We start from the raw sequence: 27,375 nt of genomic DNA, 5'->3' as shown, positions 1-27,375 counted from the left end.
TTCTAGATTTTAAAAATCTGACACTGGAGCAAAAAATCTGAATTTAGCCAAATTTGACCCCCCCCCCCCACCCCCCAATTTGTATATAACAATCAAATCTGTACACGTGGCAGGCCTGTTTTAAATGCTCTTGTGCTTTGTCACTTACTTGTTGGCCAGAAGTTCATCAGCAGAATCAGCATCATCAGCTCCAACATTCATAGTGTCATATGTATCATCGTATTCATCGTTATACATCAAACTACCTTCATCATCCTCACCAACTGTGACAGTTGCACCACCATCCTCACCGTCCTCATCATTTTTCTCCCATGACCCATAGTTGGTGTATCTGTCACGCACTATATCAGAGACACCCTTGTCTCCTGGTTTTAAGACCAATTTTCTGAAAGAAATAAATTTATTTGTTACTCATTAGCATCAAAATCAATCAAAGCAACAGCAGGGTCAGACAAAAGTCAAGCTCTGGACACTGCGTGGAATCAGTCCTATTTCAGTTTGAACTCCCAAGGGGCCCATTAACCCTCCCTGCTAGCTACCTGCGTGCGGTCATTGGAGGTCAACTGGTATCAGGCAGTGCCGTGTCCAATGGGGGTCATTATGGATATTCATGGTCTTATAATATGTCTGTATAGCGGGAAAATACTAACAGCCTCTTTCACTTTATTATTTTGATTTGAAAAATCAGTTGTCTTTCTAAACATCAATGAAAATTTGACATTCTTGTAATTAATAGTTTTCCTTCAATATCACAAATTGTGGATCTAATTTTAAGTGCTTGTAAATTATGTTGCATTTAAATAAAAAAATGTGTTATTCAAAACTCAGCGGCAGTATCTTAGAATTTTAATAAATATCAAAAGTACATATATTATGCATCTATGTTCCTGTGCATTATTATCATATTGGAAGTTGATTTTCTTGATTTATTCATGGTTTTGTTAGTTCTGTTTTTTTTTTTTTACCACTTCTGTTCCTCTCAAACAGTTGTGTTGATCATAACAGTAAAATTGTGTGTTGGCACGACTAATCGAGTGGGTAAAATAGACGTAAACACATCCCATTGATAGAAATATCTGTTTAGTTTGCCCAGCTTAGCAATCACTGCCATAGTTTACTGAATAATGACTGTGCAGATTGCTTGAATCGTGTCAAGGCACGTGGTTATGTCCCCTTCCACAACAAATTAATTATTCAAACACAACCAAACTGGTGGTAAAGCAGCAACATTAATATACACAGTGACATCAGCAGTGATGACTACTACAACAACCATTACTACTACTACTATTGCTACAATTAATAATAATAATAATAATAATAATAATAATAATAATAATAATAATAATAATAATAATAATAATAATAATAATAATAATAATAATAATAACAATTTTTAAAAAATAATAATAATACTGATACTACTACTACTGATAATAATAATAATAATAATAATAATAAATAATAATAATAATAATAATAATAATAATAAAATAATAATAATAATAATAATAGTACAATCAATTAAAAAAAAACAAACAAACAAACAAAAAATTGAAAAACACACTTACTTTTTACCCTGATGTATGTTCTCAGTCTTGATTTTATCAGTGTGAAAGACATCAAACTCATCATAATCAAAAACATTCTTTCTTGAATCAAGCAAACTGGTAGCAGCAGGATTATCTGTGGTCTGCCCATCTCCCTGATTAATCGCTCGTTTTTGTCGAGGTGCCTCAAGGCTCAATCCACTTAAGGCAGCTGGAAGTGAGTCTTCTAACACACATGAAATAACTTTTTCCTGGTCCCAACCCAGCTCTTCCAATGCGGCAATGATGAAACCATCTCCCAGATGAGGCAAAATATCTTTGACAGCACAAATGAGTGACTCCAGTTCAACATCGCTTGGCTCATGACTGGGGGCTGCTGCTCCCCTACCATATAAAGCTTCTGAACTTTGAGGTTGAGAAGATATCTCAGCCGATGCATTTTTCAATTCGTCTTTGACTCTATTCCGTATCTTAGCAGAAGATGATGAAGCATCAGTTGAGGGATCAGATTTCTTGGACTGAGTAGGAGCAGGACAGGCACTTGCTGCTAAACCTGAATCTGCAGCACCATCTGGACTAGTTCTTCCACCAGTGTTCGTGTCACCATGTGGAGACTTACGGCGTCCAAACGTAGCAAATGCTGAATTGATGGCTGCTTGTATGTAGTCAAACTGGGAAACATCAACTCTCGAAGAGGCCTGGGTGAGGAGGTCAACGTCATCTTGGAAAACAAACATGCCTTCATAAGCAGCCAGGAATCTTCTCTCATTCAAAACAGACGTCATTATGTGTAGAAACTCTTCTATACAAGAAGTGACTAAAGCATCATTAGTACCATTTTCTATCACAGGTAACAAACAAATGTGATTGACAATAAGATGAAATATTTTCAACAAAGATTTTTTGGTGTGATGCAACCGAATAAGATTTCTCTTTCTACTTTCCACAGGTCCTGGATTGTCCATCTGTTTTATATTATCCGTCAAAATGGGTACGACTCCTTCATAAAAATTGGTGACAACTGAACAAAATTGAGCTTCTGAGAAAACTCTGCAACTGTCAGGATACACCTCCAAAAACTTGTGAAGCGTTGTCGCTGTGTCAAACAGATACATTACAAGATCTTGAACATCATCCTTTGACATCTTACTTCCATTTTTATTGAAGTTTTTGTTGTTGTCCAACTTTTGTGGAGATGCACTATGGCTGTCTAGTTTGACACCACATTGTGAAGCAATATTGGTAAAGACTTGCACAATAGTAGGAATAGTTTGCTTTAGGTCGTCTGTATATTTTGGCTGTTGGACAAAAATGTTACTGACCATCTTTGTCAACAAAGGACCATTACTATTTCCAAATAATGAACATATGTCTAAAATTTTTGGAATATCAAATAAAAAATTCTCGTATAGTATTTCTCCAAAAACAGAGGGAGTTATGAAGCAATCTTTGGATTCTTTATGGGTTGACATTCGCAAAAATGTCATAAAAATGAGTCTGCACAATTCTAATTGCTTTTGCCTGCCGCTGTCTGGTAAGGCAGATAAATCATCCTGAGACCGCGGGCAATATCTGAGAAATGAATCAAGAGCTCTGTGGAGATTGTCATCAAATACGACCTGACACCAAAATTTGTCATGAGGTTGTTGCAAGAGCCAGTGCATATCATCACAGAGATAGCTAATGCTTTCCAGCCACATTTCATAATGTCCCCGATCTTCGAGGGTCCTGGGAGGGGAGCTGTATCTTACAAACATCATTTTCTCAACTCTGCTTTGATGCTAAAATAAAAATGAAAAATACAAAAATATTACGTTAAAATACAAAGTTATGAAAAGTATTGTGGTTTTGAAAGCAAATATTAATAACATAAATAAAAGTTAATGAGTGGGAAACAAAAATAAAAACGCAAACAAAAGAAAAGTTACCAAATAAATTTTTAAAGGAAAAGAAAAGATCAGAAGAGAGAATAAACGTCAACTTTCTTTACTCAAATATTCAGAAAAAAAAAAAAAACGAAGAAGAGAAATCCTTTGTATTTGTGTCATCATAAATTGTCGATTCCACCTAACCCACTCCTTGAGACATATTTCTAAAATAAATCAAAATTTAGGCATAAAAAGCAAAACTAAAACTAGCTATCTTGGACAAAAGGGAACTGTTAACCATTTAAACATAAACTGCAAATAACAAATCTAATTTTGGGTCCAATAGTCTCAAAAATGTAATATGGCCACGTTTTTAGTTTTAAAAAATCCCCTCTCTTTAGGCGTGCTGTGAAACTGCAAAAGCCCTTCCAAAGCTAAATATCCGAATTCTGAACATTTTGCCTTTTAATACTCAAACTTCTTTATCGATGTCAATTTGGCATAATACCAATTAGACAGAGGGTCACATGTATCATCTACCTAAAGTGACTTCTAGCGGGCAGTCTTACCCTCACAAGGTAAATACTAACTCTAATTAATGAAATCTTATTTTTATTGGTTATAAGAATCAAGTCATCATACCAATGCTGGTTTTGTCGTCGAATCATCAACATGCTGCATGAGGTCCAGAGCAACAGGCATCGTGACAGAATTGAAACTTTACCCTGGGTAAAATAATATAATAAAAGTCACTTTTTAAAGATAATATATTATCTTATGTTGTTAGGAGAGAACAAACTTTAAAAAAAAATATAACTGGTAGTGAGATTGATAGTTCATTTGAATATGCTTGAATGGTGAAATTTTTTACTTTTTAAATTTTTATATAATTTTGCCTCATAAAAAAATGTTGTATCTTTTATAATCATAAAGTAAAGTAAATTAATGAATACACATCCTCTTCACTCGCACCACATGGAGAAGAATATTGTGGCTGTACAGACATGGCGATAGGATTGTGGTCTCTCGATATGGAAATGGAAGTCCTCTGGTGTAATTAAAAATTAGGCAGGTTCTATTTCTCCAAACGCTTGGGAAAATAAACTTGAACTCTATTTCTACAAATGGTCGGCATAGCTTCCTGTGGCTTATGGGTTACTGGCGAGAAGTCGATGCAAAAGTAAACGCTCAAACAGGGTGGACAGGAATCGTCAAGCTAGTATTTTTTAGGCATATTGTTGACAGCGACAGATCTTATCTAAAAGTTGTGCTATTGTGAATACTCCATGGTGCATCGACTTTACACTGCTCGATCAAAGAGAGAACAGAGGTAAGCCTAAATAACAAAACCAAAGTCCCAGGACAGGAACAGGATGAAAGACAGGATTACACAAACTCAGGATATAGTAGTGTAATAGAAAGTTGGGAATAAAAGACAGAGCGCCTAGCCATCGGCAAAAGAAAACAGAATTTTTTTTAGCACATTCATCATACATACACACTCTCCCAATTAATAAAAAAATCTTGAAAATGGAAACCGTTTGTAGAAATAGAGATTGAGTTTATTTTTCTGAGCATTCCGAGATATAGTCACTTCGTAAAAATTATAGTATAGCTTGCAGTGTAGTCTAGTGTAGCATGTAAGTGAAAAAAAAGAAGCATTTTAGCTTCACACAGGGTAGGTTCAAAGCAAAATGAGAATGTAAAGCGTAAGTACTCATTGTATGTGCAAAACCACATTTTTATATTTGTTGTTTCTGAAAGTAGTGTTGGCGAAGAAGCTAAGAAATCAATAGTTTTGATTTGTAAGCTTTCCTTTTTTTATAATGATTTTTTTAAAATACCGGAGTCACCATATTCAGGGCACACCCATTTACTTTTCTGAGAGGGTGTCATAAGAGTGCTGCTAAAAACAAATAAATTGTTTTTCACAATTCATTTTTTTTGTTTAACCTAAAGATGTTTATTATTTTTAAAGCTGAAAGAAAATTTTATTATTATTATTTGATATAGTGCTGGTATCTACAAATAGTGCTCAGGAGCGCTTTACAATAGTTTTTTGGTATTACATAAGTTCATTCATTCGTTTGGTTTTTTAAAGTTCAACATTTAAAAAAAAAAGAGTTACTACTGGTTAATTGAATCTGAGGTTGGCTCTGAGATTAGTTGGTTCGATATCAGGTACTTTACTAAAGTCAATGAAAACAAAACAAAACAAAAAAAAAAAAACAACCCAAAAACGGGGAAGGGGGGGGGTCTGTTCGAAGAAAGTCAGGTGTTCGTTGATGATTATGCTCACCTTCTTACATCCAGTACCACTAAAAGCAGTCACGAGAGAGAGAGAGAGAGAGAGAGAGAGAGAGAGAGAGAGAGAGAGAGAGAGAGAGAGAGAGAGAGAGAGAGAGAGAGAGAGAGGGAGGGAGGGAGGGAGGATGATATCAACTCCCGTATACAGATTTCCAACATAATTACCATATCTCAAGCCCATCCAATTTAAATTCTAAATACATGACTATTACATAATGTATCATGATATGATGTATGTGTTCACCCTTCTTATGTCCAGTACCTCTAATTATTATTATTATTATTATTATTATTATTATTATTATTATTATTATTATTATTATTATTATTATTATTATTATCATCATTTTCGTTGTTTGCCTTGCTTTATTATTGATTTTACTTATTTGATTTGTTGATGAAAATATATTCTTGTATGAGTTACATTGGCAATTGCCTAAAATAAACGTTTTTGAACTTGAACTCTAAAATCTGTCACGAGATGATGATGATCGGGTGAGTATATAAATAGGATCCGATATAAATATATCGAGAAGGGGCGGCGGCTAGGCTAACCCTACCTGTTGATTAATACAGAGGCGAGAATAGCGAGAAGGTGCCACTACCTCTATTCTCACCGGATGAGAAAACCCACTCCCTTTTCAAATTTTCAAAAGCATTTGTCATTACGTGAAGGCATGATCAAGGCGAAGTGGCTTTTGGAAGTCATTGACTCTTAGATGGCGCGCCTGTCTATATATTTTCTTATCCCCAAGCCCAGGTGTCTGATTGTGAATGTGGTATATGTAGATTAGTAGTGAAAAATTGAGTCCAGACCCAGACCCAGAGCGATTCTGATTCGGGACCACACTCGAGTTTGAGGAGAAATAACGCTCCCTATGATACAGTTATCACCTTTGACCTCCGTATTCCAAAAGCAAATAAGATTCCAAAATAAGTTTTACAAGACTTGGCAGTAATAAACCATTAACAGTACTTACAATGCAGCAGGAAACCGGATTATATTGTATCCTTACTGAGGCTCTTGTGGTGAAATGTTTACAACCTGTTGAAATCGAACTAGAGTTACTGTTCTTGTTATAGTGCCAGATTGTCATATTGTCCAAACTGTTTTAGAGTTATATTATAATATGGTTTGATATGTTTTAATATTCCCTTAAAAAGTGCATTTATATATATTATATATTGTAATAAATTGAAATATTAAATTATATATATATATGTATAACAAAAAATTAAAATATGACGTCCAAAATATTGCAATAATATTCAGTTAAATAAGTAATATAGCATCAGGCAAAAACCGGACATCAAAATTAATCCCAAATGCGTAGGCTGCAACAACATAATAATATCACTGTTGATTCTTGCAGTCTGTCCACAATACTCAAACGTTTCGCTCAATAGTTCTGAAATATTTTTATAAATATTTTATTACCAGACTGAGTATATAAATAAGGTAAATTAACGCTTTGACAGTACAGTGACTGATTTTTCTCACAGATATGGTCATAGAGAGTAAAAATGACTGTCGCACTTATACTTATAGTTATAACTTATACTCACAATCACAGTCACAAAAAAAGACAGTACTCACAGTGAGTGCACAGTAGATCAAGTACATTCACATTCACACACAGTCCATCCAGTTGACCAATGTCAATGTGGGAACGTGTTTGTTGTTATGTTTCAATGTTTGTTGTTATTTGGCTATTGAGTTGTGAATTGTTTTCATGTTGAATAACCTTGGGTGTCACTGTCACTGAGACGGAGAGTTCCATCCACGATTCACTGTTGTGTGTTGTTTTTTCCCGTGAGTTTGTGATCTCACATGTGTATAAAAAACGGGGTTTCCTTCATTTTCCAAGCTCTTCTTACTACGAATCTCATAATGATTGAAATTTGTTAAGTGTTGACTCTGATTTTATTATGTTTTTATTACCGGTAACACACCTGGACTGTTTGCGTGATGGCTTGATACATGGCATTTTTTACCACCCACATTGATGTTCTTTATGGAGAATGCCCACTTCAGTGGAGACTTTTTCTTTATTATTTCCTATAATTTACCTATCGTGAACTAGATGGAGAAATCGTTTCACGACACCAAATTCGATATAATCTTGCCTTCACTTTACTTTAAATTTTAAAGATTGATCTTTTAAAAAAAAATGTATGTATTTCAAAAGGTTATATTTTCACACCCAACTCACAAACCTCAAATACACTTACACTTATACGATGTTTTTTGGTGTGACATGCGATTTCTCCATCGCTCAAAAATTAACATTTTGTGTAAAATGTAATAGTTATTATTACTTGTGGATATGAATTGTTTCCAGTACGGGTCCTCTTCGCTGGACTCTATTTCTTCATTGTCTTTGTTATTTAAGTTTCTTCCAGTCTCACAATCTATAGCGCATTTATAATTGTACAAAACATTTTGGTCAGACTAAAGTCTGTTCTTGAAGGTGTTTAGGGTTTTTGCATTCATAACAGAATCTGGGCGGTGTTTCTTTTTTACGAAATCTGACAATATCCGGCAAAGTTATGGGAAGTAGGCAACAGTGGGGAGTGAACCTGAGACTCGGGGAAGTGTACACCAGTGGGGAATGAACCTGAGACTATGGTTATTGGCGGGTTTTGTAAAAAAGCAATTACTATTTACTTTTTACTAAACCCGATGAAACCTGACAATATCCGACAAAGTTATGGGAATTAGGCAACCCTGGGGAGTGAACCTGGGACTCAGGGAGTGTACACCATTGGGGAGTGAATCTGGGACTATGGGAAGAGGATATCATCAGTGGAAAATGGACCTGGGACTATGGGAGATGGATACCAGTGGGATTTGAAGCCGGACTATGGGAGTTGGGTACCAGAGGAGAATGATCCTGACACGAAAGGAGTGGGCATCCATGGGGATTGAACCTGGGACTCAGGGAAGTGCACACCAGTGGGGAGTTAACCTGGGACTGTGGGAGATGGATACCTGTGGGAATTGAAGCCGGACTATGGGAGTTGGGTACTAGAGGAAAATGAACCTGACACTCTTGGAGGTGGGCACCAATGGGAATTGAAGCCGTACTATGGAAGTTGGGTACCAGAGGAGAATGAACCTGACACTCCCCACTCCCCAATCCCCATCCCTGTCCACTGGCATGACGAGGTCAAACTGAGATTTCCAACTTGTCAGATTAATCATTTTTTTAAACTTTGAGTTTGAGTGTGTGCAGTAAATTTTAATTAATTTTTTTTTTAATCACCAAAGTTGTCCTTAAAGCAGGCAATTAAAAGAACATGTAATAGATAATAGGGACATATTTAACAGAAATAATTCTGATTCACTGAATTTGCAGGCATTTAGGCAATCGCTACTTTACCACTTATGAATGAGTAATATTTTGTAAAATCTCATTTTGTACTTCTGCACTTTTTCAATTTTATTTTGTTTTGTTTTTAGATGTGATTCCGGTCTTAATAACCTTAGCCTAGAATTGGTTAAAATTAGTTGGGTTATTTTTAAACAAAATTTCCTTTTCACATGCACATTTTTTGTTCTGTCCATTAAAGTTTACTTTTAATTATAGTTATCAATTCTATATCAATGTATGGTTCTTTGCATTCATTTTTACAGAGACTCTATTTAGTTAAATAATCAAATGGAGGATTCGTTACCAGCAGGTGGAGCGACTAGTGCAGCAGTTTCCAAAGATGATTCCTTTGATGCTACAGAAGTAGATCTTGATTATGACAGCTTTGATGAAGAAAATGGAACAGACAGACCAGCAGAGAGATGGGCACCACTGGGCGCTGCAGTCAGTCCATCACCGTCACCTTATGAGCCCAGGTTTGTTCAATTTTATCATGGTTTTACAGTGACGTCTGTCATGGTTTTAAATTTTGATGACACTTAATTTGCAATGAGCCCATTGGATACCCATCTAATCAAAACATTTTATATTTTTACCTTACCGGAGTTCTGTCTCCCTACAGAGGTTGAATGTCATGGAACGCCATTCTTCATGCTCAAGGGCCATTACAGAGCAGTCGATTAAAATAAAAATTTGTTTACATTAAAATTTATTTTTTACCTACCTTTTAATATATTCCTTTATAATATAGGAGTGATTGTTATTAAAAATGCTCTGAAACTATTTAATAAAGTACAATATTTATTCAATGATTGTGGTAAATTTCTGTATTTTTGAGTTGCCCAGAGGTCATCAAAAAAATAAAATCTGATGTACAGCCTAAACAAGGCTGGTAAACACTGATTAGTACAGTATGAAACATTTTAGCAGACATCCAAAGTCGACAACAGCTAACTAACATTAAGAAAACTCTGATTTGCCTTGCATGCTCCATGCATCATCATGCCTATTACCAAATGGGGCTTTGAAAATCAGTCAAGTTTTGTAACATTCATCACTAAAACAAACATAAGTTATCTTGTTGAAAACATGTAATCTGTGATAAATCATGCCAAAACTATTCCTATTCATATTAACTGACCCAGTTGATCCAAATATTACTTTCGTTCTTCATATCTCCCCCCCCCCCCCCCCCCCAAAAAAAAAAAATAAATAAAATAATTATGATAACAATTAATGCTCAGAAGCTTGATAATACCTAGTGGGATGTTCAAAATTGCTTAAGTTTGTTTAAGATTAGATAATTCATAGGCATCTAAAACTGTAGGTAGATTTTCAATCAGAACTGATTTTAAAATTCCTTTATAACTTGATGAAAACGGTTTAGGTAGGTATGTAATTCTGTTTTGCAGTAATGTTTTTTTCTTTTTTTTTTTCGCTCCAAGCAGTCATGGACACGTGGACAAGTTGCAGGAGTTAGAGGAAGAACAGGAACAGCTCAACTCCTCACTCCTTGCACTCACTACCCATTTTGCTCAAGTCCAATTTAGGCTGAAACAGATTGTTAGCGCAGAGCCAGAAACCAAAGAGGTAGTGGTTTGATGTCATTGTAATCCATATTATTTCCAACAAATACTGCTTTCTTTGTTACCTATTCATGTATCCACACACAAAACCATGTATAACTTTTAATACCAAGATCTGGAGGTGCCTAAATGAGTCAATAAAATGTATAGTAAAATAAAGGGAGTAAAAATGACTCTGATAAAAGATACAAAACAAAGTAAACGACGTTTCAGCCTTTGGCCTTGTTCAGGTAAACAAGAAAAGGAAATGTGTTATATTACATTGGCATTATAGTTAGAACATTATAGAACGTGTGTGTGTGTGTGTGTGTGCGTGCGTGCAAAGGAGGGAGAGAGAGAGAGAGAGAGAGAGAGAGAGAGAGAGAGAGAGAGAATGAGATGAAGTAATGAGATGAAATATAATCCAAGATCAAAACTATATAAATCAAGCAAATCTCTCTCTTTCTCTCTCTCTCTCTCTCTCTCTCTCTCTCTCTCTCTCTCTCTCTCTCTCTCTCTCTCTCTCTCTCCTTCCCTTGCACGCACACACATACAATCACATTCTTACCTATATTGTTTTAACTATAATGCCAATGTAGTATAACATATTTTACAATGAATGACATAGTTAGTCGGATGGTGAAAAGCTTTGAGCTGAGATATTGCGAAGTTAGATAGAAGGTCAATTTTTTTCAAAAATGAGTTCTTGTCATAAATGGTTAAATCAACCCTTTTTGTACATCTTCATAAAATATCAAAGCTTAATTTCACTACTAAATATTTTTTACAGCTAGTCAAGTTGAAAAAGTATGAAATTTGAGAAAAGTTGCTGGATACTTTTCCCATACATCTGACCATAACTTCACAAAAAATCACCCGATTTACTTCAAATAAAGATTAAAATCCTCGTTTTCAGAAAATGCAAAAAATGCAAATCCAAAATGTTCACCTTCTGACTGATTATGTCATGCATTGACACATATTTCCTTTTCTTGTTTACCTGAAGAAGGCCAAACGTCGTTTACTTTGTTTTGTATCTTTTATAAGAGTCATTTTTACTCCCTTTTTAATATACATAACTTTGAATGTTTTCTGAATGACTGAGAGAATTTAGTTAGAACTTATCACCCATCTCTTGGTCAACGTACATTAACAAAGAGCTGAGTGATGTCATCCTCATTCACTCTATACTTTCACCATCCTCAGACACTTTTGAAGGAACTTGAGGAGTTTGCGTTCAAGGGCATTCCCGATGTTCGTGGCAGCAAAATACAGGATGCTCAAATTTTGGAAGAATTGGTTAGTTTTTTTTATTTTTTATTTTTATTTTATTTTTTGGTTCTCTGAATAAGTTTTTACTCAAAGTTTTATGAAGTATTTATTTAAAACGATAAAAACTCAAGCCACATTCAAATTTTTTTACTTGGGCTTATTTTTGCTAGCTCTATCTTGTTTAGCAACATAAGTTTACTTTTTGATAAATTCTAAATCCAGTCCAAGACGGTTTATTGGAATGGCTCGGTTCCCAACTAATTTGCCCAATTAAGCGGTGGCCATGAAATTTAACTATTTTTCAGATTTACCATGGTCCACTCTGTATTTATCTGTCATAATCACATTGCATGTCAATTATTGAAACAACATTTATCAGTGACATTTCACTTCCTAATGAAAAACACCTTAATCTACCTCAAACAATGAGAGTAAAATGTAAATGGACAAAACAATTAACGAATATGCCAGTTATAATTGTTGCATAAGTAAGCAATGGATTAAGAATGCATTGTCTACCCATTCGTCTCATTGAACAAACAAACCATTACATGTGGGACCATTGACTCATGATCATGAACGTTATTGTAGCAGTTGATAACACTGACAAGGGATACAGGTAAATTCTATAGTTCACACCTCTATGATGACTATGATGAATGGTTCGACCACACTTCTGATTGGCTGTCGTGATAGACACTAATAGGGGATACAAGTAATTTCTATTGTTCACACCTCTGCGATGAAATGGTATGACCTCGCATCCAGTTGAACGTCCCTTACGACTAATTTGCAATGAACATTTGATTTAATAGATTGAAGTCAATGAAAAAGCTCTTTAGTGGGGACGGTCATTGTCAAATTTTGTCCCCATTAAGCAGCGGGCCATCCCAATTAAGTGGCTGGGAATTGGAAAGGGTATGACTTTTTACAAAGAGAAAATTCTGTTCCCAAGGAATTGTCCCAATTAAGTGGCATCCCAAATACAGGCTTGGACTGTGATAGAAACATTTGTTTGGCATATATAACTCAAAGAGTTGTATATGTTCCATTTTAGTTTGTTTTCATATCAAGATTTAAAAAATTTGATATTGGTTTACTATGTTATTTACAGAGCGAGAAGGAGCATGAAGATAAGATCTCAGAACAGCGTGAGAAGCAAAGGGAACTTATTGAACAACTCAAATCACAGCTGGAGGATTTGGAGACATATGCCTATGAGGCAGGTGGCATCTTTGTATATATCATTTAATTATTTATTTTAAAGTCAATTTAAACCATCTAAATCTTAAATTTGTAAATGACGTGAGTGACTGTAATTTTTTTCTCATTTGATGATAGTTGCATAGATGTTATTATGACTACAAGATTAAATAATTTCCAGCACAGGCTTTTTGTGATTCTCTAAGTGGGATTCTGATTCTGGTCCAGGTTGTCCTTTAAATTACATGTGGTAATTGTTGCTCACGATTTCTTGCATATCACAAAATTTACCAAGATTTTAGATAGCACAGGGTTATTGGGTAAACTTCTTCATCTTGTTACTTCCAAATATGGTTCACCTTACACTGTTCCTATATAGTAAGTATCTAATCTTCTCCATAGCGAAATAATTTTATGCAAACTTCTATGCATACAGATACATAAAATGACCTCTTGATAAAGTATCACAAATGACGCTCAAATTCTTCTATACTTCCATTATGTTGCCTTTGACTCTTCCATAGAAGAGTTTTGGTAATTTGAGTTACTGCAATCTTTCACAAAATGCCATTCCTTCATTTCTGAGATTGTATAAGTAAGTTTTAATCTGGCTCATTGTCAATTGAAAGGGTGAAACTGAGTCTTTGAAACAAGATTGCCAAGTTTCTGAAGACTGGCATACGCTGGTTAGAAGTAAAGTCATTTTTCTTTATTGCTGACATATTTAGCTGATGAGGTGAGATATGATATCGTTAGCTGATGATCTTTTGTTTTGTTTTGTTTTCTACAGATCTATTATTGTCATCATTAAAATTTGCAATGTCAAGCATCTTTTGGTCAAATCTGCGTTTATAAATTATATCTTAAAATGTTATGTAGCAAAAACACTGGAACTCTGGTGATATGTCAATATATATGTTGTTGATATATAAAATACACATCGCGCCGTACCGAAATCTATTTTTGATTTTAAAATATATTTTTTTCTTGAAAGGAGAGGCTGAAAGGTTTAAATTGATAACTATGTTTTATAACACTTAGCTACAAGGCCAACTCCTTACCAAATGAAATAAAGAACTTTTATAGTGTGAGGTAAATATGTCTCCAATGCAGGAATGCACTTCAGTATTATTTATCAGATGAAGCGCAGGACTATCAAAGTTGTTAGCAAACAATTAGTCACCACCACCATGAGGAAGATGAAATCATCATTATCATCCTCGTCCTCCTCATCATCATAGTTAACAACATCATAATCATCATTATCATATTTTAAAAATTATTATTAACATTCATTATGATTACTGTTATTACTTTTAATGATGTTTTATTTTTCCTATCATAAATATTACTTTTTCAGACAGGAGATGCTGACAGTCTTCCCACCAGTCAAGTCATGGAGAAACAGAAAGTTGTCCTGGAGGAATTACGACACAAACTGGATCTAAATCTTGAAAATTTTGACAGTCTCAGGTGTGTTTATTCATTAAAAAAAGATAGTAATGAAGGCAAGAGACATTTGTGGAAAAAAAGGGAAGTTGTAAGATAAACTTTTAAAAATCCAGAGCAAATATTTTAAAAAAAAACTTGATTTAGAAAAGAACTATTGAAAATAAATAATAAAAATGGAAATTCCCCTTCTTCCCCCCCCCCCCCCCTACTCTCCCTCCCCTTTTGATTTAACAGCACAGAGGAGTTACGCCAAGTAGTGGACCATGCTGTGGGACAGGTGGGTCTGTATGTGTGTGTGTGTGTGTGTGTGTATGTGTGTGTGTGTGTGTGTATTTGTGCTTACTTTTTTTGTGTGTGTCTATGGGTTATGATTCCATTGACCATCTCGGTTTGTCCAATTCATGAAATGAATTATTAAATATTACTTGCCACCATTTGTTTAGAGCGTTGCTGTTTAATTTTGGTGTTTGCAACAGAATTTGTCTTGAGTTGAAAATAAAAAAAAAAGCATACTTTTTCGAAATATAGAAATAAATTTCAATATGTAAATATTTGTGAAAGTGATACTAAGATGCTAGAGCTGTGAATTGTAAAATATAATAAACAAAAATGATTATATAATCTTAAAAAAGAACAAAATAACAAATATGGAACGTTTCGGGCTCAAAAACCTTTTTCAGCCAACAACGAAAAGCAATTGAAACATAGATACATTCCTTAAAAACTCAGATAGATGGCAGAGAAATGTATTATTTGATTTGTAGAAAAGAACCGTGAAGTTGTTTTATTTTTGTTTAACCTGTTTGTTTTATGGAAGATACTTTTGAGATATGGCTAATAGATTGTGTTTTGGAGCTGCTCAATGAAAATCTGGATTTCCCATTGATAGGTAGTTTATTGATATGTATCTGCATACTTTCACATAATTGTTAAGTGAAATTGACAATTTATAGACATTATAAGTTAGCAATTTTTTTCCGAGGCATGTTTAAATGTTGAAATGAGAAAGATTATGCTTAGAAGCCATATTTCTCAAAACAACTTTTTTACTTTTCTACTCAGTTAATCCTAAAATTTATTGAAACCTTGAAGTCTCAAGTTGACGACTTTTTGACAACTTGGGGGTTTTCTTAATCAAGCGGTAAAAGTAAATATTGTCCGAAAAAAACAAAGAGAGAAATAGTGGTTTGTCAGTGTGTGGCAGGTGCTGACTAGTTTTTGAACACTGATTTGCTTGTGTGAGATTGAGATGATAATGAGACAGAGAGACAAAAGGTAATGTTGACTTGGTAATGTTGACTTACATTCTGTCAACTTTGCAGATTGTGAATCCAGCCAAAGTTAAAGAGAAGTTGGTTGATCAACTCAAGACCCAGATAGTGGACTTGGAGAGATTCATACAGTTCTTACAAGGTTTGATCTTTTATCACATTTGAAGAATTTAGATGCACCTTCAAGAAAAATTCTACTCATTAACTTGCAAAATGTTCCTCAGCCAAATTAAAATTTTATTGCTCCAGGTTCAGATTTCTTTACTACGAGTAAAAAAAGAACCTCACAAATTTATTGACTTTAATTTTAATCTGAACCAAAGTCTAATTTAAATGATATTTGATTCTAGATAAGGCAGGAAAAGAAGTTGAAAAGAAATTGATTTGCATTTGCATTGCTAAGGTTCTCTCAGATTTTTATTTTACTTGATTTCAGTGTTTCTAGCATTTTCAACCATCAGCCATTTCTTTCTTCCTTTTTGCTAGGTGAAGTATCAAGCCCTGGTCCTCTGGGCAAAGACAGATGTGTGTGTCCTCTCCATGAAGCGTCTCAGGTGAGTGCGATTTGCCATTTGATGTGAAGACCAAGAATAAGGAAAAATTGTGGTACATCACACTCGCTTAGCAATGGTGAATTTGACAAATAACTGAACCAAGCTTGGGGTGCTCTTAACCACAAGTAAAGGTTCTTAAGGTAATGAAATTGATCAAATGTATGTTCAAAGGTTAGCTCTATAAAATTGTCAACATTCCAGGAGTCATAATTGTTAGTTTTATATGGAACCAGACTTTCTTATATTGTATCAACCCTGAGAGTACTCAAACACTCTGATGGTATCAGAATGCAATTTTCTCATATTTTTTCACCACTTGATTTGCATTTCAGTAACCTGATATGCAGGAAGAGAGATCATAGATATTAAACAATTATTAATTAATATCTATGATCTCTTCCTACATATCAGATTACTGAAATGCAAATCAAGTGGTGAAAAAATATGAGATAATTATATATAATTATTATATTCTCTGAATGTTCTGTATTTCTTCATTATTAGGGCACAGATGGTGTGTCATCAACAGACAACAGATTTTTCCCCAAGAAGGGTAATCCACAGACAAAGCAACACACTTGTTCTTCCTCCTCCTCATCATCATCTCAAAAGACAAATTCTGACAAAGTACGTATTTTATAATCATGAGTCTCTGAGGTGCTTTGGTTTACATTTAAATAATCATGCTTTTAGAATAATGAAGAATTTTCTCAGCTCAGAAAAATTTGTCTTTTCTTTCTTTTTTTTTTGTTCTTTTCCGCCTCCTCCTTTCTTTTCTTTTTCATCTCCTTCTTCATTTTCTCTTCCTCCTCCCCCTCCTTTTCCTCCTACACATTCACTTCATTTTCTTCTTGTTCCTATCATTATTGTTTTAATATTATATTGTTTCTTATTAAAATTTCTATTTTCAAAAATTCAATTGATTGTTTTACGTCGAGTTCAACTGGTGGTGATCGACCTAAAAGTCAGTGCTGATGATCCACGAAAATCCTTGATTTTGGAGTCGAATGAACAGTTTCCTCCTTTATAAAAAATTAAATTCATTCCCCCCACCCCCTTCCAATCAACTTATTGGCATTAATAAAGTTGATGTGTGATGGAATATACAGATGCAGTTTGCCATTCTTCAGAAGTAAGATAGAGTATTAATGATAAATTTATTATCTATATTGCTCTAAAGGTGCAATAAAAATGGAATTTATAGGGAATTGTTCAAAATGTTCCTCCTTTTTCACTTTTGTCACCAGCACTGAATAATCACAAATAAATAAAAAAAAAAACAAAACAAAAAAAAAAAACAAAATTCATGGATGAATCAATCAAGAAATAAATCAGTATTTCAATTCAATAAATATGAAAAAAAAAAAACAACAAAAAAACTGATAATTACAGAAAGCCTTGTTTTTTAAAACATTTACAACTTTCTTTCATTTTTTTTTTAAAGCATGCACATGAATCAGCATCAACAATGGCAAAAAAGGCACTTGCAGTCCTGCAAATTTATATAATCAGCCAGCTGGGATGTGGTAGCCGCGATTTCAAACGAAACACTCTGAAGAAGACTGCTAAGGGGAACCATTGGGGGTAAGTGTTTTAGTGTCCATTTAGTTCCGTTTCTTTTTAATAAGTAACACTGTAGAATTATATTGCTTTGTTTCATACTGCATGTTTGAGTGGTTTTATGTTTGAGTGAAAGTTGTCACATTACTGTTAAGCGCTTTGATCTTGTTGAGATATGGGGCAAGGCGCTATATAAATACCATTTATTATTATTATTATTCCACCAAATAAGCTATCAGAACTCCCAAAGTAAGTATATTATGTTTCTATTATTTTGCCCCTTCTTCTTTTCTATGTTTTTGATTTTTTTTTTCATAGGCTGAAGAAGAATTTTAGCCAGAAATGTTCTGTCTGAGATATTTCTCTTTTGAAGCTTGTTATATTCATTTTTGTCCAATATTTTTCCAGTTCAAATCTTCAGGTGAGGAAGTTATTTTACATTAGTATGCTGTAAAGTTTAAAAAAATCTTTGGGCTGCATTGGAGGCACTCAGAACATATGAGGACTGTGCGGAAAATATTTTATAACATTTAATTACACATTTCCAGAGGATCAAAATGGTATTATATGACTATGAATGTCAGCCATACATTGGTCTACCTTATCAGATTCATTTTTATTACAGTAAAATATGATACACAGCTTTTTTTCTTTCTTCTAGTATAATTGTAAAGATATGACAATGATGTTGCCATTTCCGAGGAAGTCGATGACTATGCGATGATGATGATGATGATGATGATGATGATGATGGTGATTATAATTGTGGCAATGGTGATGATAATGAACATTGCATTTATATTATTTTAAATATCGTTGTGCTTCATAGCTTCCTCTATAGTTCATGAGTTACAACATTCTGAATTTTTTTTTTTTTTTTTTTCTTGCATACAATATCCTGTATTTCTACTATTTTTTCTTGCAATCTGATAGAGATTTACGAGCCAAACTGGAAATGGCAGTGACACGTGCCATCCAACTGGCTGAGCAACAAAAACAGGAAGTGCAGGAAGACACAGACAGTGACGAGTATTCATCAGACTCAGAAGGAGTGAGTAACACTAGAAAATGTGACCCACAGTCTGAAAATTGTATTATGCTGGGTATTTTAGATTAAAAAACAACAAAATTGAGCTTTTATGGAGCATGATATCCACCAAACATGCTCAAAGCGCTTTACAAAAATCCCCTAGCCAACAGCAACACTTAACATGTAGAATGAGACATGACACATGTCATGGTCTGATGAGCACTCAAGAGCTAACTCTAGTACATTTATAAAATAAAAATGTGATGAATAAGGCCTTCAGAATTTACTAATTACTTTTAAAAAAGAACAAATGATGAGTTGCTTAAGATGATCTGAATAGAAAGATGATATTAAATGTAATGAGTCTTCTTATAAATGAATGGTGATCACAGTTACAATTGAGCACATATCTTATGCGATTTTGCTGAGATGATTATAATATTAGAAATTGTATGCGGACCTATGGGGTTCCACTTCCAGTCTGAGAGTCATTGCAGTTTTTCTAGTGATCGAGGACGGGGCTTGATAAATTCTTGATAGTTATCAAACTGGCAAAGGTGATAAAGGAAGCTCCAGCGTCTTGATGGCGGAAATAAAAAATAATGGATTGCTCCACAAAGTCCTGAGAGTAGGATATAATTCTGATCAGTATGACTATAAACTCAATTCTCCTCATACCCAATTGATGTTGTAGGGCCCCAGGAAAGGAGCTAAGGCTAATATGATTTTTGTTTCTCATCACAGGCTAACAAGTTGTCAAGTGCTGAGCTGACCCAGTGCATCCGCAAAGAATTAGCCATGGCAATCCGAGACCTGATGCAACATGGCCTTATGGAAGTTGGGCAGACATCCAGCCTGGTACCCTTTGGATGCTTTCCATCTCGATCTGCAGCAGCTGCCACTCGTATGCTTCATGCCTGGGACCTCTTATTGAAATACTATGAAATGAAGGTAAGCATGGTATTTGGATAGTTACATGTCATATGATTTGGGTATTATTATTATTATTATTATTATTATATTATTATTATTATTATTATTATTTTATTGTTATTGTTATTTTATTATTATTATTATTGTTATTGTTATTGTTATTATTATTATTATTATTATTATTATTATTATTATTATTATTATTATTATTACTATTATCATTGGTCATCGCTTAATCTTTTATTTTTAACACTATCTGCCATGTTGTACACAATAAATGATTTTGTTTCTTTTTTCTACCATCACTTTCTATCACCTTTCACTACCTTTCACTCAGCATGGCCGAGAGTACAATGAGTCGCCAGCACGTAAATTATCCCAGTCATTCCACCTTGACATGGTGGGGGGGAAGCCTATTACTGCCAAGCAAACCCTGCTAGGTGCCATTGATACAGTCATCAACTCCCATACACCTCTCAGACGAAGTCAGGATGCACACCTCAAGGCTTTTGTATGCATGGCTCTCAAGTGAGTTGCCTTGATTTTTCGTGTTGTTGTTCTTGTATACCAAATTCTCAGATGTAGGATGATGATATTTCAGTCCTCTTCTTCATCATTATCATCATCTTTGTCATTGTCATCATCTCGTCTTTGTCATCCCCATCATCATCATCATCATCATCATTATCATCATCTTTGTCATTGTCATCATTTCGTCTTTGTCATCCCCATCATCATCATCATCATCATCATCATCATCATCATCATCAATATTATCTTTGTAAAATGCTAATAAAAACTCTAGAGATAACCACTGGATAGATTTGATCTCAGCAACAGGCTGCATACGAGTCCTCATACTAACAAATAATCAAACAGGACCTCGCAACTCAGCATACCAGATACGTTAGTTGAATTCCTCTTAGCTCGATTAAATTTGTCCCACAAAAAAACAGTGCATGGAAATAATTTTTCGTCCCCTATTTTCAATCTAAAATTATTGTCTTATACAATACTTGGTCATATACAATAGAAATCATGATTTTCATGTCTCTTTTTTTGTGTGTCTTCTCAATTCTCAAGTGAAAGGAAGTTGGTGACATGGTTACGCCTGTTATTCCGTACACAGACTCTAGTGGATACCTACTACCAGGATTGGAGTTATGTTGCTCGAACTGGTAAAAATCTGTTGTTTTTTTTGTTTTTTTAAAAATAATATTCGCACTTGCTAGATTCAAGTTACCCACTCAGAAAAAAAGGAAAGAAAAGTGAAAGAAAAAGGAATAATTAAACATTGTACATTTTTATCATTATAATTGTTAAAAAACAGAGAAAAAAATTTTTTCTAAGGAAATCCTGTATCTGATGGAAATTCTTTGGGATTTTTAAAATCAGAATATATGATAATTAGAATATAATAAGCTCATAGAGCAGTGCTGATGGTTTTCCTCGGATCCGCGGAAATTCGCAATTTTGTAGGGGGAATTACCTCCTTTAAAAAATTACCATTTTCCCCATTCAAATGTATGGCAATGAGAGACTGTATGTGTGGTGGAACAAATAGGTGCAGTTCTCACTCTCCAGAAGTTAGTTAGAGTATCAATGACAGTTTATCATCTCAACTGCTCTAATAGGATTCAATAGTCGTAACGTCACTTTCTTCCTAATGACGCATGGTAACTTAGCAACACTGGCTCTAAACAATCGGAACAATTAACAATGGCGGACGCCCGTATGAAATATTTCTCCTGCGAACATAAAAGCGTATCCAGAGGGAAAAAAACATAAATTTGATCATGTTTTGACATTTACACATTCTGGTAACAAGACATATGAAAAGTTCTAGCCAGCTTGAAGATTAAAAAGTAATGATTTTCTTTGTTTAGAACCAAGATGGCCGCCATTGCCGGGCTGCGTGACATCAGACTACTGAATCCAATTGTGGGGGTACATGCAGTCAAAATTGGGCTTAAAGGCAATCATTAAAAATAATCCTCCTTTTGACTTTTTGTCGCCATCAGCACCATCAGTGAATCAATCATGCATTCCTTTCGAGATGATCATGTCCTTTGAATTCTACTTCATTTGTTTCTCCCACTGCCCACTGTGTAACAATACCTTTCAATTCTCATATATGTGTATTACCTGCGTTCTTTGTTAATCTGATTTTTATCCATTTTTCAGGTTTTGAAGATGCTCTTCGTTCATTGGAGAGACTCCTTGTGATCAATTTCAATCTTCCCGTCGACTTGGCTGTTCGCAACTTCAGCAATATTAAAGATGCATTTTAAGGCCCTATTATTGCTGTTCTCAGCAACCATCATCATGTTTATCATTTGTTGTGATTATTCAGAATGCTAAAGAGCATTTGCAGTGTAAAATGTTGTTGTGCAATAAGTTACAAAAGTAATGATATTCATTGTATTGAAAAACTTTCTGTATTTGTAATTGCAGGAATATGATATTATTCTCTAACTGACAAAGATTAAAACAGGAAAAAGAACCCCCAAAAATCTCTTTAACAAAGCTACCAACTATCAATTGTGTTCTTAGGCAAGGAGATGGGATAGTGGTGAGTCGTTCACTTTTGAATCGGGATTCTTGTGACCTTGGAAGTTTAATGGCACTTTACTATGCATTCTTTTTATTAACAAACATTAAAAATTGGTGTGCTTCCTTTTTGATGATCTGAAATACATTAAAGAGGGCATTAAATTAAAACTTAAATTTAAAAAAAAAAAAAAGACAAAACCAACTCTTGGATGTTGTTCAGTCACATGATAATCTGAATTACCATTTTTATGGTAAAAGATTTCATGTTGAATTTACAATTGACTCAAATCATCCTTTTTACTCGCTGAATCATTGAAGTCTGTGAATGGAAGGAATATTTACCTTGATGTGTTCAATGGGGTGAAAAGCTAAAGGTTTTGTATCCGTTCCATATTTTTTTAAAATTGCAGTTTTTTAAAAAAGATCATAGTCATATGTGATAAAAATGTATTATGTATGGGGTTAATTAATTCCATTTTTATCTTTGCTTATTTCAGAAAGTCCTTTTTTTATGATGAGACTCTTTTCAATACTTTAACGTTAAAATTAAAAGTCATTGAAATTAACAATTTATAGGCAAGTCAATCTTGGTTGAGGTAAATAGCCTATAATTAAATTTAAATTTTACAAGTGATGCTATGAATACTTATTAGAAAGTTTAGAAATTTTAAATTTTATTTGTGTTCATTGATGAGGCTCATCAAAGTGTACTGGAATTGGAATATTGTTTTTCGCCAGATTCAAAAATTATTTTTTTGTGTGGATCTTTACCAATGAGATCTGTTCTTTTGCTTTTACTGTAATTTTATTTTTCACTGCGATGTCATATTAGCAGGTTCAAATGATAATCATGATAGTCAAGATATTTCTTTTGTATCATTTCATATTGTTGCTGTTTCCTTCTTTATTTCATTATATAATATATTGTTTTGTGATAGCCCCTGCATTTTTAACAGTTTCACCATCTTTGCTCTTGTACAACCATTAGCGGAATGTTTTACAATGCCTTTGAAACCTCTGGGGATTTTATCTCTTTCTTTTTGTGTCATTATATCCATATTAGAGCATATATGTGGTAATCATGATAATCTTCGGATGGAAATGTCACAGTTACACACCATCTCATAACATGGTTCAGCTTTGTGATAAACTTGAACTTTTTTTATGTAGCTCGTTATCCACTAAACATGCTTGAAGCTCTTTAACATCAGGTCCCGAGCCAACAGCAACACTTAACATGTAGGACGAGACATGAAGCCTTTAAGGCAATATTCCAGTTTTTGGACAGAGACAACGCTGTTCAAGGCCAGGTGCTTTGACTTTCACATGAACTTTCAACTGACCCTGAAATGATTTTTAAGTATTGCAAGTGTAAAAGTCCAAACAAGAAGCAGCTTGTTACCATTGTTTTGCTTACATTCCTTGAAGATTAGATATTGTTTTTAGTTTTTATCCGTGGTGATCGTTAGTCATTGTGATTACACGTAAGTGGCTTTTGACCAAACTCTACACAAAATATGACATTGTATCGTATCTTTATTCTTTAGAAGTGATATTTTATTTGTATGAATCTACTAATATAACATTTGTTTTTTGTTTTTTTGGTTTGCATTTAATCGGAGAAGGATCTGCATTTATTTTCCTTTTATTTTGAATATTATTATTAATGTGCATTTTTTTTCTTTGTTGTGATTTGATATCTATCTTAATTTTTAAAAAGAGAAATCCAATGGTTTTGTTTCAGCCATACAAGCCCTTTTTTAAAAGTAAAAACAAAAAATTATTTGTATTCACTTCTTAGCTTTTTATTTTTATTGTATAAGATCTCAATTTACATAGATATAAGAAATAAAAAAGTGAACTCAGATGTTCTGAGAATTTATTTAAGAACTATAGTTTAGATACTGCTTCCTAATACCTGTTAAAATTTCTTTTTTTGTGTGTGTGTTGAAATGGCTCCTCTTTCTTTATCATATTCTATGCCTGCACCTTCATACACCATTATTCACTTGAGTAAAAACAATTCATCTCAAAAAACAATTCATCTCTTGACGAAATGTGTCAAATTCGTTATACGGCCAACTTGTGGGGATCCTGACCTCCCATAGCGGGCAGGGAGGTACACACTGTGTTTTCTATCCCCTTATATCTGTTTTCCAACATGCTTTCTGTCTTTGTCTTGGAATGAGATTACTTAGTTTTTTTCCTGGCCCTGGTCGGAGTCCTGGCTGGGAGGGAAACAGTCAAATGCATAATTATTGTTTTGGGAGATGATATTTTTTTCCTTGTAAATCATCTCTCTGTTATGTATTAGTATATTTGTTATTTTTTAATGTATAATGTAAGCATTTGAGTGTGTTCCTCTTTGTTGGATTTTGTTCTTGTGTCCGGATGAGACTTATAGGTGATCTCAAACTAAGTACATTGGTGGTATGCTCTTGGATTCTACATCTGATCCCTATTTGTTCCCAGTTCCCCTTTGTCTTACTTTCTCTTGGCTGCTTTAATTGTAATTCTAGAACTTTTTACTATCCCATTTTCTTCCTTTTTACTGGCGCTGATATGACCTTAATGTGTTGCAAGCGCCGTAAAATCCTTAAAAAACAAAACAAAAATTCATCTCAAAAAACAATTCATCTCTTGAGGAAATGTGTCAAATGCGTTATACCGCCAACTTGTACTGCCAATCATGCCAAGGTCCCAAACCGTGATGGGGTCATGGGCTTTTACATTATTTTGGATCTCTTTCTTCTAGTCTAGCAATTCTGTGATTTTTTTTTATATTTAAAAAAAAATGTATCCTATTTTTTTTTTAAAAACAACTTATTTATTGATTTTTGATACATTTGTTGTGAAACCTTGATTGCATTTAATCACCTCTCTAAACATTCAAGTATTGTTTCAAGTTTTTTTAACATTTTAAAAGAAACAACATTGTGTTTATTTAATCATTCCTCTCCAACATTTCATTGACTATATTTGTTATATATTCTATTCGTCATCTGTTCAATGAGAGACTAATGAGAGGAGAATTTTAAAAAGTTAAAATGAGGAGAAACTTTCAAAAGCTGCTAAGTCACCTTCTAGTAGAATATGAGGCTACACGCTCAAGTAATCTATTGGACACCTTAGAATCACCAGGGAAAATTTGAAGTTTCAAAATGCCCAGGGTATTGTTTTATGAGGCCAACCAGAAAAGTATTTTCCTCTTTATGTGCCTAAGTAAATGACCAAAAAATTATAGTTTTTCCTCTACATTGGGGTCCCGATAGTTCAGGTGGTGGAGCACTCTATTCACATTTAAAGGGACCGAGATCGATCCTGGGTGCAGTTGAAATTTTTTTCTGGCCCCCCTGTCCACCAAGCAGTGATTAGGTAGCTGGGTCTGTTAGATCCTGCAGAAAGTACTTTGCGATAGACCAGCTTCCTGTCCAAAGGGTAGCAAGCAATTTGTATTGTCCGTTTCACGTTATAGAAACTAGGATAAACTCCAGTTCCATGGACCAAATGGCCCTGAAGTAATTTTCTCCACTTGATGAAAATGAGACTTTGCAGGTTTTAAAAGTCACCTTAATATTAAATATAAAATGAATAAAAGTTTGCTGCTTGGTCACTCGATAGGGGTTAACACGTTTTATGTTTATGTCATCTTTCATCACTTTTATTATACTTTATCATCTATTTCACTTTGAAAAGCATTGAAACTTAAATTAATTCACAAGAAATTTAGATTCAACACAAATGTGTTACTTTTCTTAAAATGAATTACGGTTAGCATTGAATTGAACAAGGCCACTGATATAATATGATCTGACTATCTATTTTCCTGACCTCCCATAGTGGGCAGGGGGGTACATACTCTGTCTTCTATTCCTTTATATCTATTTTCCAACATGCTTTCTGTCTTTGTCTTGGAATGAGATTACTTGGTTTTGTCCTGGCTTTGGCCGGAGAGTCCTAGCTGGGAGGGAAACAGTCAAATGCATAGTTATTGTTTTGGGAGATGATATTTTTTTCCTTGTAAATCATCTCTCTGTTATGTATTATTATATTTGTTATTTTGAATGTATAATGTAAGCATTTGAGTGTATTCCTCTTTGTTGGATTTTTGTGCTTGTGTCAGGATGGGACTTTTAGTGATAAACTAAGAACTTTGATAGTGTGCTCTTCGAATCGACACCTTTTTCATATTTGAACCCATTCCCCTTTGTCTTACCTTTTCTTGTGTGCTTTAATTGTAATTCTATAACTTTTTACTTTCCCATTTTCTTCCTTTTTACTGGCGCGGATATGACCTTACTGCGTTACAAGCACCATAAAACTCTTAAAAACAAACAAACAATGACTCTCTAATTCTCGAACCTGGTGATATTCCAAATTTCACTTTAATTAAAGAAGCTTCTCTAATTTGTTTTTCATTTCGGTAGTTTCAATTATACTGATTGTTTGAAAAATTTAGTGCAAGACTAAGAAAATTAAGGTGATTAGTTTAAACCCTCATTTACTGTAATTTCATGATGTTTTTGTACAGTTATTTTTCATCCTTAGATTTGTTGTAATTTTGTAGTTGAAGTATTTCATCATTCTCATTCCTAATTTTCCAAATGATTCCTTTTTCTTTATTATTCGTCATTCCACAATAATTTTATATTTTGATTTTTAAAACAAACATTTTTGATAATGATTTTAATGGGTGAATTATATGATTGTATATATTTTGGATTCAGTGTATTTGATTTTTTTTAAACAAACATTTTTGTCAATTTTTTTGATCTACGTGTACTTATTTGCAGGTCTGATAACCCAAATTGTCGTGGTCTCAATGTTGTAATGGAAATGCTCTCAAACTGATACAAAATATCGTCCATTACAACAATGTTACA

At 34.0% G+C, this 27,375-nt stretch overlaps 2 protein-coding genes across 2 annotated transcripts in view; one reads left to right on the top strand and one right to left on the bottom strand.

The window, feature by feature from the left end:
• LOC144978223 (activating signal cointegrator 1 complex subunit 2-like) overlaps window positions 1–6,795 on the bottom strand; it is a 13,131-nt gene extending 6,336 nt beyond the window's left edge. The window contains exons 1-4 of the mRNA XM_078924016.1: window positions 6,706–6,795; window positions 4,061–4,143; window positions 1,572–3,331; window positions 149–385 (exon numbers count right to left, since the gene is read on the bottom strand). Coding sequence (XP_078780142.1) covers window positions 149–385; window positions 1,572–3,331; window positions 4,061–4,120 — 2,057 coding nt within the window. The 5' untranslated portion in view covers window positions 4,121–4,143; window positions 6,706–6,795. The remainder of the gene's footprint in view (window positions 1–148; window positions 386–1,571; window positions 3,332–4,060; window positions 4,144–6,705) is intronic.
• A 254-nt stretch (window positions 6,796–7,049) lies between these two features.
• LOC144978222 (RUN domain-containing protein 1-like) lies at window positions 7,050–24,277 on the top strand. The gene is made up of 16 exons (XM_078924015.1): window positions 7,050–7,184; window positions 9,363–9,575; window positions 10,548–10,689; window positions 11,871–11,963; window positions 13,051–13,162; window positions 14,504–14,612; window positions 14,826–14,868; window positions 15,914–16,004; window positions 16,349–16,416; window positions 16,921–17,043; window positions 17,861–18,000; window positions 18,910–19,027; window positions 19,751–19,957; window positions 20,277–20,467; window positions 21,023–21,117; window positions 22,124–24,277. The coding sequence occupies exons 2-16, from the start codon at window positions 9,388–9,390 to the stop codon at window positions 22,228–22,230; spliced, it is 1,827 nt and encodes a 608-aa protein (XP_078780141.1). The 5' UTR covers window positions 7,050–7,184; window positions 9,363–9,387; the 3' UTR covers window positions 22,231–24,277.
• Window positions 24,278–27,375: the final 3,098 nt, after the last annotated feature.

The sequence above is a fragment of the Berghia stephanieae genome, chromosome 8, assembly GCF_034508935.2.
Source record: "Berghia stephanieae isolate SIO BIC M18660-M18661 chromosome 8, UCSD_Bste_1.3, whole genome shotgun sequence".
NCBI classification, from domain to species: Eukaryota; Metazoa; Mollusca; class Gastropoda; order Nudibranchia; family Aeolidiidae; genus Berghia; species Berghia stephanieae.
Note: the sequence above shows the minus strand (reverse complement) of the source record. Positions and strands in the feature narration are given on the sequence as shown.